This window comes from Rhinopithecus bieti, unplaced genomic scaffold, assembly GCF_001698545.2.
Source record: "Rhinopithecus bieti isolate Rb0 unplaced genomic scaffold, ASM169854v2 scaffold_8035, whole genome shotgun sequence".
Taxonomy (NCBI): Eukaryota; Metazoa; Chordata; class Mammalia; order Primates; family Cercopithecidae; genus Rhinopithecus; species Rhinopithecus bieti.
This window is the reverse complement of record NW_016806092.1, coordinates 635,584-648,516: the sequence shown is the minus strand read 5'-3', so window position 1 is coordinate 648,516 and position 12,933 is coordinate 635,584. Positions and strand designations below refer to the sequence as shown.

The following is a 12,933-nucleotide window of genomic DNA, read 5'->3' as shown; positions in this document are numbered from 1 at the left end:
AATTGATGGGTGCTGACGAGTTGATGGGTGCAGCACACCAACATGGCACAAGTATACATATGTAACAAACCTGCACGTTATGCACATGTACCCTAGAACTTAAAGTATAATAATAATAAAAAAATAAAATAAAATAAAAATAAACCTAAAAAAAAAAAAGGAAGTCACTTCTGAAATGTAGTTTCAACATATTTTAAGGCAATAAAAATTAATTTTGGCCTGATTTATTCATACTGGATCTCTAAACAATTCTAAGTGCACATCTCTACATTTTATTTTCTAATTTGATTATATGCAGCAGCAAGTTAATTGAGGTACTTGCTTTCGTGAAAATTTCTAACCTAAAATTGTAAGAAAGTCTACCTTGGTAGAGAATGGAAGGGAGTTAGAGGGAGAAGCTGGGGAGAGGAAAGTAACAAGCCACATACCAGGTCCCTCAGGAATATATATACATCCCATTTAATTGTCCTCACTGAATAAATATTGTCACTTCTACTTTACATATGAAGAAAATAAGACTTAGATGGGTTAAGTAATCTGTCCAAAGTTGCACAATTTCTAAGTGTCAGGGACCATGTTTAAATCCAGGTTGGCCTGACTTTACACTATATCTAGAATGATAAAATAATTCACTAGTTTCTATATTATAGTTTGGCAATATAGGATATTAGACATTTGCCACTGTTCATACTGCAAGTGGTAGATTAAGAACAGTATGAGCCAAATAGTTACCACTTTTTTATTTTAATAATTTACCATCTGAGTGATCCCTCTGGGGCTCTTAACATCTAAGTAAAATTGTTCCACCTGCATTAAAATTCCAAAGTTAAATTACACAGTGGACCCAGTCATCCTCTCCTTTTGAAATTCACTAATAATCACAGCGGGCCCTCCATATCTGTGATTCCACATCTGTGAATTCAATCAACCTTGGATAGAAAATATTTGGGGAAAAAAGATAAAATAATACAATAATAAAAATAATACAAATAAAAAATACCATATGACCCTGTTTATATAGCGTTTACATTGTATTGGGTATTATAAGTAACCTGTTTAAAGTATACAGCAAGATGTGCATACCTCATAGGCAAATACTGTATCATTTTATATAAGGAACAAGCATCCATGAATTTTGGTGTCTACCCAGGGTCCTAGAACCAATCCCCCAAGGATACCAAGGGATATCTGTATATGGTAGATCAGAAACTTTGCTTGAGAAGATGTCTTCAAATAGAAGTCTTACCTTTTTTCACATGAATACACCAACCCTGTTCATTTCTCATGGGTTCATCTTTCTGGAAGTCATACTTTATTAAGTCAAAAGTGGAAAGAAGCTGCAAAACAAAAAAAATCAAATAGAAACAAGCATTTAGTTACTTGTGCAATGACATCTACTGTAGTAGACTATGCTAATTGAAATAAATATTGGAATATGGATTTATTAAAACAACTTTTACTGAAGACAAATTAAATATTTAAAACTCAAAACTAAAGGTATTAGTAAACAGCAGTCCTTTACTGGCATTTACTTTCATTTCTTTTGTGGTACACTTTACTTAGCAAAACACTACTAATTTTAATCAAGATACTGAAACAATCCAGGCATTCAATTAATAGTCTGTTAACTGCCCGTAAAAGGACCATTTTCCGCAGCCATTTATTTAAAGTAGCCCTGGAAGTGAAAAGTTTTCATAGAACTAAAATGTAAGCTATATTAATGTAAGAATGGTATTGTTTTTCTTCACAGTATCTAAAAAAACAAACAAAAAAAGCCAAAACACATCAAATGCCTAAAAGGTATGTTTACTTGACAGCCACTTTGTCCTTTTCCTGTAAGCCTTTCCCCTGAGCCTTTCACTTTAATGCTCCTAAACTAACATTCAGTGCTTCTCCACACTCTTTGGTACGAGATGATAAATTTATTAGAAAACACCCATCACATCAGGAACCAAAAATTGGATGTCTCCTCTCATCCCCAAATGTTTTCAGTTACTCTGCTCCTGTCATATCCATATTATCATGTCATGCAGGCTCATTTGTCCACTAAATTCCCACCCTGGGAGAGAACTGCAGACTGGTTTAGTCCAATCTCCTCCTATTTTTTTTTTTTTTTTTGAGACACTTGTCTCACTCTGTCACCCAGGCTGCAGTGCAGTGATGAGATCTCATCTCACTGCAACCTCTGCCTCCCAGGCTCAAGCAATCCTACCACCTTAGTCCCCCATGCAGCTGGGCTTACAGGCGTGAGCCACTTCACCCAGCCCTCCTCATTTTTATTCTATAAGAAAACTGAGGTTCTACTCAGCAATTAAGCAAGCTCAGTTAGAAAATGGTAAACTAACACAAATGTAATAAAATGAAGTGAAATAAAATCTTAATAAGGAAAGATGAGTGGGGGAAAGCAGGAGAAGAGAAATGAACAAATATAGAACAGATATAGAACAAAGATGAATGGGGGGAAAGCAGGAGAAAATGAACAAATACAGAACAAATAAGTGGGAAAAGATAAGATGATTGAGATAGATGCAATAGTATTATTTATCATCAAAGATTAAATACAAATACTTCTGGTTCTTAGCATTAGTAAAATAAGCATGTAACTTGAATCACAACTCATTATTTGAATTAAAATATAAATGAGCAATGAACATTGATTGGGCACTAACTATATGCGGGGCACTGTTTAATGTAATCATCAAAACATCCTATGAGATAGAAATTAATATTATCCTATTTTAGGATTAGAGCCAATGAAAGAGGCAACAAAGCAAATATATTGTTATTCTAGATATAAAGACTGTCTATTAAAATACGAACTTGCATCTTGTTGGTCTTTGTCTGTCATTGGGATAACAGGATATTGGCCACTTGCCTAATGGCTAGTAGAAAGAAAGAGTCTAGAAATTCCAGAACTGCCTTTGTCATCTTGGCCAAACAAGAACAGACCGCTGTCCATTACTTATTCGTTTTTCTCCTATTTTAACATGTTTTGTTTCTTGGAAAATTTGCCCAGTGACCTGTGACGTCAGCTTTAGTGTTATTTCTTTTAGATTAATTGGGCAACCACGTGCGTGGGTGAGATTCATTCCACAGCAAATTACTGTTTAGTGTGTTTGTTATCAAAAAAAGGAGACTTGATGGTCAGAAATTGAATAATTTCATAATTCAAATAAAATTAAATACATCACAGCATTTTCTAGAAGTACCCTGGAGCAGAGGATTAATGCTCAGCTAGAAAGATTTCTTTCTTTCTTTTTTTTTTTTTTGAGATGGAGTCTGGCTGTGTCGCCCAGGCTGGAGTGCAGTGGCGCGATCTCGGCTCACTGCAAGCTCCGCCTCCCGGGTTCCCGCCATTCTCCCGCCTCAGCCTCCAAGTAGCTGGGACTACAGGCGCCCGCCACCACGCCCAGCTAATTTTTTGTATTTTAGTAGAGACGGGGTTTCACCGTGTTAGCCAAGATGGTCTCGATCTCCTGACCTCGTGATCCGCCCGCCTCGGCCTCCCAAAGTGCTGGGATTACAGGCTTGAGCCACCACGCCCGGCCTTCAGCGAGAAATATTTCTATTCTCCTTCCTGCCTTCAGGAGGTCCTCATGATATCACAAAAATGGCTACATTATAATACAAATTGAAAAAATAGATGCCACACCTTAAAATCCCCCAAATGTACATGTTTATGTATGTGTGTATGTGTACAGGTCTGGAGCACAGCTGCAGGGGGTCCCATTCATAGCAAAACTGTGCAATGAGCACACACCTATGTGACTGTACACATTGGCCCTGGGAGGTTTTATCCATACCACCTATCTTTGCAGATTCAGATTTGTAAATTTATGAGTTGGAAAAGGAACACAAAGTTAATTTCCTTCGTTAATACATGAGGAAACTCTGAACCGAGAGAAGTAACTTGTCCAAGTCACAAAGTGAAATAATGGTAGAGTCGAGAATAGAGTTATCAGTCCCTGTGTAGTAAAGAATTTAACTTTGCCCCCAAAAGAGGTCCCAGCTTCTGGGAGGTGACCTCTAAGTCCTTAGAATGTCATTCTTAATAGGAGTGCATTTTTTTTTTTTTTGTCTAAGACCTCTGGGCAACTACATGGCAACAGTATGATTTAGAATGGGGTCTCTGAGGCACATGAACAATGTGAGGTAGGCCGGGGGCTTTGCATCACCCAGCTTGACCTCCTAAGGGGCAGAGATGGAGGTAAGCCATGTGAGCAGTCAACCTGAATTACACAACCAAGCCCCCAGAAAGACTGGACGTCAAGGCTCCCGTGAGCTTCCCCAGTTGGCACCAGTTTGTGCGTATTTTTACACAATTCCAGGAAAGTAATGCTGTTCTGACTCCACAACACAGCATATCTGGAAGCTTCACCCTTGGTACCCTCCTGGATTCTGCCTTACATAAGACATCCCTGGGATGATTATAATCTAGATCCTTTAGATGTGATAAGCTGAGTTTTGTGAGTCCTTTTAGCGAATTATCAAACCTGAGAGTGGTCTTAGGGACTCCTGAAATTGCAACTGATGTCAGAAATGAGTGGTCTTGTGGGGACTGTTCTCTTATTTTGAAGTTGTCTAACTTTTCTTATCCCTAAAAGATGCCTACTTTTACAGCAATAAAACAACTTATGAAAATGGTTAAAGAAATGAGCCATTTTATTAATCTCATATATTATTTTTAAATTTAGGTTTAGATGGTATTTAAATTTTAAATTCCATTGTATCTATGGATTTGCCAATATGACAGATAGGAGAATTACCATTTCTTCCTTTCCTCCCTCCCAACTCCCATTTTTGTTAGTGTTATAATTATTTTTACATTGTCAGGTTTTATTCCATGTATAAAAAATTCAGAGTGGTTCAATCTTCTATATGTGAATTGACTCAATGTTCACCATTAGGCATTTTAACTGAAGGTCATTCTTACATTTCTAAGTTATGGTTTATCTTCAAGTTGGCCATTATTTTTCATTCAGTGAATTTTACAAAGAAATATTGCATCCCTATAAATATGAGGGTATTATAGATTCTGATTTCTTAAAACTTTGAGAAAACATCTTAGAAAAATTCTTACATGAAGTCAACTCTTTCCTTGTTTCCTAACCTTGAGTGTTTTATTTTGAGAATGCCTGAGATGTCTCCCACCCTCACCTGCGCTACATTTTGCTCATCCTTTGCTTTTCCTACCTCAAAATCTTAAGGTTCTTTTTGTTTCATAATTTCACCAGGATATATTTTTCTTATAATTATTCTGCCCCATATAGTGTACTCTTTTGCTAAAGATTCAAGTTTTTACCTTAAGGAAATGTTCTTCTACTAGGGTAGAAATAATTATTTTTTTCTTTTATCTGTTCTTTTCTGCAGGAACACCAGTTAAGGATGTATCAGATCATTGTCTATGTTTTCAAAATCCTTTTTCTTCATTTTTAAATTCTTATTTGCTTGCTCTTTTTACTGTGTTTGTGGGACTCCCTAATTCCGCTCATCTTTCTCCCTAACAACATGTTATTCCTTTTGATTTTAAGTGCTTTTATGTGATGCTCACTTGTGTACTATTTACATTTTTTCCTCTATTTTTTTCTTTGAGCTGAGCATGCTTACTTTTTAGTTCATTTTGTTGATTTATGTTTGTCCTTGATCCTTTTTCTTTTCTGAGCTCTTATTTTTAAAGAGAATATTATTGCAGTTTTTCAAGCCTGTGAGAAATTGTTTCTCTAAACATTTCCTGGTCGTTTTGGAAAACGTACTATTTTGATGTGCATTCATTTTTTTTTCCAGCTGCCTTTTAGTTTTTATTCATTTTCTGTTTTTTTTTTCTGAGCTTTATTTCATCTGTGTATAAAATGGGCATTCATTGTTTTCAGCTGCCTTTTATTTAGATTCATTTTCTCCCTTTTTTCAAGCTTTATCTTTGTATTTTATGTTTGTCGCTTCCTATTTTCCCCAGGTGAAAATACTGCAGAAAAAGAGAAGGCAGTTCATAATTCTATTTGAGTTTGTCTCTTAAATAAGTTGTCACTAAATTTTTTATATTGTTTGCCTTGGGAGAATATGTGGGACAATATTTCTTCAGTTTTATGCATTAAAATAGTGTAGCACATTAAAAAATGGGTTATAGGAACTCTGTTGCTGCCTTATATTTCTCCTTCACTTGTAACATTTTATTTCTGGAGGCTGCTTCCCTCCCAGATAATAAGCATGAGCCTCCATTAGGCTAGCATTTCTGAGAGACACTTATCAAATCTCCTCACTTAATTATGAGAAAATCATTGAACCAAATTTTTCTAATTACCCGCTATCTAAGAAAACAATATGTGAATAAAATGATAAAAGGCAGACTAGAAGATACGTAGTATTAGGCACAACTTTGTTTTTTCATTGCCAAACTGAAAAGAAAACTAAAATGAGTTGAAAACAGAGGTTTTCCAAATAAATTGAAGACAATCATGACTTTTTACATGATTGGCATTATCACAGTTGACAGAAAATTTAAAGAATTAGAAAATTATAATAAAGTCAGTAATATAAAATACAAATCATCATACCCTTGTTGGTTGCTTTAGAGTGACTCAGCTTCACAAAGGGGCTCAATATCAGTACCAAATTTGTAAAGGAACCAGTGCAATGAATTGAGAAAATTAACTGTAAGGAATGTAAAACTCAGTAAAATCAGCACTTACTTCCCCCAAAATGCTTTTGTTCAGAATAAAGTGCATTTCTGAGATGTCAACTATACCCTCAAAATCCCAAAAGAATGCATTATAAAAATAGTTTGCATCTTCTTTAGGTTTAGAGCATTACTGTTATTTACACTAGCTTTGAATGGGCAACTAGATTGAAAAAGTGAGCTGCTATGGCATGAAAAACACATGTCTGCCAATTACTTCCAGATACTGAAAAAATCACCACGGATTAGAAAAGCAAATACTTTGTTGCTTCCAGGTGTTCTTTGAGGTATGGCAGTTTATTATACAGAAAACTTTACCTATAAAGCTGAAGCAGTTAGGGATGAAAGTGATAAAAATGCACCAAAGTTCACATTATGGGATTCTTAAAGATCTCTTCAAAAGCAGCTCTAAATATGGCTTGAGTAGGGTGCTCTGGAAATCTCAAAAGCAATGATATAGGATAGTGCTACTTTCAGAGAACAGGTGAGGCCACTAAGGAAACACATCTGAAGGGAGAGATTATCAAACAAAGACTTTCCTCATACATGTATGCCTGTAGGAAGTACTTTTGTTCTTGCACTGTTATGTCATGTTTAGGAGTCAGAAAGTGAGTTGGGAAGTTTTTTCTCCTTCTGCATTATCTGGAAGAGTTTGTAGGAGAGGAATCATTTGCTCTTGAATATTCACTATCCTGAGTGGGAAAGCTATCTGAAACTAAGGGAAGATGTTGGAGTATGAATTTATTTCATTTAGTGTGATAAAATAATTCTTGACTCAACTCTAGTTAGTTGTACATTTCTAGAAATTTATGCAATTCATCTAATAATTTCAAGTTTATTGATATGAACTTATTCAACATATCCTCTTTTACTGTCTTAATGTCTAAAGTATCAGCAGCAATGTTCCCTTTTCCATTCCTGATGTTATTTCTGCCTTCTATCAATCAGATTCGATTTCCTTACTTTTTAAAAATTATATTTCTATTTATTTTTATATTCCTCACCAAATATTTTTTCTATGTCATTAATTTCTGCTCTTTATTATGTCCTTCCTTTTATTTCCTTTGAGTTTATTTTAGTTGTCCTTTTAAAAGTTAACTTACAGAGATGGTTACTGAGCTCCATCCAATTTTCAGCTATTCTTGGCTAAGTGCACAAGTTTTTCCATGTAAGATTTTCATTATGATGTAGCTCACAGTATCTTCTAATTTCTATTATGATTTTTTCTTTGATGAATGGAAATTTAGAAATGTTTTATTTCCAAATATATAGGAGGTTATCTAGTTGTCTTTTACAAAAATTATTTCTACCAACAATTAAACTGTTTTCAGAGAACATAATTTCAATATATTCAATCCTTTGAAATTTGTTGGAATTACCTAACTGGCCCAGGAACTTCTGTACATGTTTCAAAAGTGCTTGAATAAAATAGACACACTGCAGTTGTTAGATGCAGGGTTTTCATATGTCAATTAGCAGTTTATTATTATAGAAGATTATTGAAGATTTATTTTCTCTTGCAGCTATATCAGTTTTGCTTTATAAAGGCTGAGACTGCTATGTTTGTTTTTGCCTTTATTCTTGAAAAATTATTGTTGAATATAAGTTCCAGTTTGACAGTTATTTTTTCCAAGCCAGTGGAAGGTAAATGTCCACTGTCTTTTGTGTTTTGTGGTTGCTATTGAGAAATCAGCTGTCAATCTTCTCCTCCTAAAAAGTTGATTTATTTGGCTACTTTTAAGATTGTAGTGGTATCTTAATGTAGTTTAAAAATTATTAAAAGCCTGTATAGATTTGAGTGGTATAAACGTTGAAAGATAAGTAGAGATAGTGGAATAAAAACACTCAAGGAAAATGGAAAGAGTCAAATTAACATATATCAGGGCCTATGCTTGCTATTTATAAATTACATCATTAAATTTGGAAACTGAACAAGAAAAGGCATCATTATGGTGATATGAGAGAGAAAACACGGAAGATAACTGAGGCTCACAAAATCTATACCACCGTCTCTCACACTGAGGCCACTACTCTATTTCTAGAAATTCTCAAAAAAAAAAAAAAAAGGTGATAATATTTACAATTTACAAGCACAATATCCAAGAGAGCTGGCAGATCTCAATGTTCTTATTTATTTATTTATTTTTTATTTATTCATTTATTTATTTATTTATTTTGCTCAGGCTGGAGTGCAGCTGCGCGATCTCCGCTCGCTGTAAGCACCGCCTCCCGGGTTCACGCCATTCTTCCGCCTCAGCCTCCCGAGTAGCTGGCACTACAGGTGCCTGCCACCATGCCTGGCTAATTTTGTTTTTGTATTTTTAGTAGAGTCGGGGTTTCACCGTGTTAGCTAGGATGGTCTTTATCTCCTGACCTCATGATCAGCCCACCTCGGCCTCCCAAAGTGCTGGAATTAGGCGTGAGCCACCGTGCCAATGTATTTCTTTAATAAGGAAAATGCTGTACTTACTTTGTGAAAGAAATTTGCTCTCCCAATTGCTCCAATTTTCCCAGTGTAGTTAATGAAAGATACGCTTGATTCAGTAGCTGCATAAAGTTCACACACCTTTATATTTCCAAATCTGTCTAAAAATTCTCTCCATACATCACTCCGCATACCGTTTCCAATTGCCAAACGCACCTTATGATCCCTTTCTCCTTCTCTCTGTTAGAGGAAAATGTAATTAATTCCAGTTTCCAATTGTTTCTTTCATTATTATTATTTAAATGAAAAATGTCACAGAAGTAAACTGCATTGTGCAATAATAGAAGGGAAGTTAAAATATGTGTGTAAGTCTATTGCAGAACTGTGTCCAAATTCTAATGAAAGTAACATCACACACCGGGGCCCATCACGGGGAAGGGGGAGGGGGGAGGGATTGCATTGGGGAGTTATACATGATATAAATGATGAATTGATAGGTGCTGACGAGTTGATGGGGCAGCACACCAACATGGCACAAATATACATATGTAACAAACCTGCACGTTACGCACATGTACCCTAGAACTTAAAGTATAATAAAAAAAAGAAAAAAAAAAAAAAAAAGAAAGTAACACTGGCCAAGAATAACACAGTTTGTGTTTTTCCATATCTGGGAACAGCTCATTTTAAATTGCAGATCACTAAAGGCTTTTTTGAGCAAATGTCATGAAAGGAAGAAAGCATTTTCAGGAAGAAAACAGCATTACTTTGATAATATTATGAAACATACTTAAGTTTGGATGTCCAGGCTTAGCAGTAATTAGCTATATAATTCTGAACAAGATATTAACTCCTAACTCTGATTCTCAGTTTATTCATCTATTTTAAGAAAGATAATAATACCTGTCTTCCTTATACACTGTGGTGTATAGTTAATACACAGTGCATAACATAGAAAACAATAATTTGAGGCCATAGAATCAAAGTAACATTTGACTTGTAAATATTATGGCAACTGTATGTGACTATTATTTTAGAATATTCTCACATTTTTACTTTTTGTTCATATTTTAGAATTAAAGGAAGATATAGGATTCTATTTTGTTCTACATTCAACAAGTAATGTTTTAACTAACATGCACTTTTACACTCACCTAAAATTAGAGTAAGAATATATTATCAGTGTAGTCACAATAAATCCATTATTTGCTCTGATTACCTCCATCATCACCAAAAAATGCAAAATAACAAGATGTAATAATAAATCAGCAACAACAATAAAATAGAGAAATTGGCTTCTTTGGTACCTATAATGTAAAATGATCAATGGATCACATTATTCATTTCAGTTTCTTCTCTAAACACCATTTCAATGGTTTTAAAGGGAATATTTTAATCTATGAATTTTCAAGAATATACAGAAGTGAGTTGAGAGGTAATTTTGGAAACTGAAAAGTGAAGAGGTAAAAGGACATGTGATTGAGAAGAATGGATAAGGCTGAAATCTAAGCCTCCAGGTTAGCACCCAACAAAGGCTCCTGAAAGTGTCAAGCAAGCATCAAAAAGAATGAGGAAAGCAGAAAGCCTAGTAGGAAATTTGTTTAAGAAGCAGTTGTATAACTAAATATCTAAATACAGACAAAGCATCTGGGAGTCTGCCCTTGCTACACATTGGCCAAAGACTGGAAAGTTCTCTCTGGAGATGTCTAACAGACACCAGTTTGGGCTGAGGAACTTACTGTGAAAATTAATTTTACAAAATAGAGTCCTTCACATCATACCCAACTAAAATGGATTCGGAGGCCATGGAGAAAGGCACCGAGGTCATGCATGCCTGTTCCAGAAACTGTTTCTGTAATTCAAAAGCAAAAGCACAAAGACCTACTGTAACTCTAAGTCTTACCTGGTAATTGTTGACACTCATCAATCAGAACTCGCCAGCTCCCATAAGACACTGCCAGTACCAGTGAAACTTCCTTCAAAACAGCTTATGTAACTTTGCTTGTTTTCCCAATAAAACCCCAGCCGTTCCTTTTGTTCTTCAGACACACCTAGAGGCTACGCTGTTCTATGTGTCCCAAATTGCAATTTTTTTGTTTCCAGATAATCTCTTTGCTTAGAGATGCATCTCTATGAAATTTTTATTTCAAGTTAACATTACAGAAAACAGAAGGGTTAAATGAAAGTCTACATACTAAAAGATGAGATCACTAAACTCTTCTCCTGCTCTGGTATCAGAATTCCGACACCCCAAATCATATACCAGAGCAGGAAACTGTTCAGTTACTATCAAGGAAACTGGTCAGTCCAAGAGAAAAGATACTGACTTCTGGAAGTATCTCAATAAAATGGCTGGATCCTCACTTAATCACCCTAGAATCTGAGCCTTTTGCTGACAAATCCCAGCTATGTGCCATCAGGTATTTAGTGCCTCACACAAAGTACGTGTCAAAAATACCTACAAGTGGAGCCCTATAGAATAATAAAATGAATGGAGAAGAGGCAATTCTGAAGAGATTTTAACTGAGAATTTTCCAAAAGTGATAGAAAGACGTGAATCCATGAACAAAAAAACAAAACAAAACAGAAAAACTAAAACCTCAGACAGAGTAAATACCAGGGAAATACAGTTAGACATTTTCTGGCAAAATTGCTAAGAAGAAAAAGTATATAAAATTAGAGTAACAAAGAGGGAGAATTTTAAAAGCAGGCAGAAAGAAATAGAAACATCGTTTCCAAAGGGGTAACATGAATATTTATGGTTGACATTTCAGCAATGACCATAAGCCTGGAAGACAATATGATAATATTTAAAGCTAGTACAAGAAAATAATTGTCAACCTAGCATTCTATATTCAGCTAAAGAATTATTCAAAACTAAAGGAAAAACATGTTTTCAGACAAATAAAAATGGAATATTTTGTTTTTAGTACAATGGTACAGATGGAACACTAAAGGGAGTTCTTAGCACCAAAGAAAACAATATTATACAGGAGCAAAGAAACAAAAAGCAGGAAGGAATGAAGAGGACCAGAAAAGAGAAGTGTTACAAAGTTCTTGCATTGTAAAGAAGTGGAAAATATGCTATTTGAAGATAGAATGTAGTAAGTTAAGAATTAATCTTGTATCCTTCTAGGTAATTACTCAAAGACAAATACTTCAATAAATAAAACAAGAAACATTCCTGGAGGTAAAGAGGGATAGTTAATAATAATAAAAGGGTCAATTCACTGTATGGATAGCAACCTTAAATTTCTATTTACCTAAGAATGTAGTCAAATATATAAAGCAAAAATTGACAGAGCTAAAATAGACTGAGATATTTTTAACTTATCTCTCTACTGATAGAATAAGCAGGAAAAAACATAAGAATATGCAAGTTTAAAGAAAACTAGCCAACTTGACCTAATGTATGTATACAGAACAGTATAACAAGTCACTGAAGAATACACATTTTTTTCAAGTGCCCATGAAACATTTATCAAACTAGATCAATCATTTGTTGAGTTTTACAGCAAGTGTCAGCCAAATTCAAAGCATTAAGCTTCATTCAAACTATGTTCTCTGACCACAATAAAATTAAACCATAGATCAATTACAAAAGAAAACTAGAAAATCTCCAAATGTTTGCTTAATAATGATAATACAAGTTTAAACAACCCATGGGTAAAAGAAAAAAATTACAATGGCAATTTAAAAAAATATTTTGAACTGTATAAGAAAATAAGACAATAAAAATTATGCTATGCAGCAAAAGCAATACATTAAAAATACATATTTTATATTATAAAAAGTATATATGTATAAATAATTTTATATACTTATATAAAGTATA

At 34.5% G+C, this 12,933-nt stretch overlaps 1 protein-coding gene across 2 annotated transcripts in view; it reads right to left on the bottom strand.

Annotated features, from left to right (window-relative positions):
- SLC27A6 (solute carrier family 27 member 6) overlaps window positions 1–12,933 on the bottom strand; it is a 69,317-nt gene that overhangs the window by 12,710 nt on the left and 43,674 nt on the right. For both annotated transcript variants that reach the window (XM_017874733.1, XM_017874732.1), the window contains 2 exons: window positions 9,144–9,338; window positions 1,247–1,337 (listed from right to left, as the gene is read on the bottom strand). In XM_017874733.1, coding sequence (XP_017730222.1) covers window positions 1,247–1,337; window positions 9,144–9,338 — 286 coding nt within the window. The remainder of the gene's footprint in view (window positions 1–1,246; window positions 1,338–9,143; window positions 9,339–12,933) is intronic.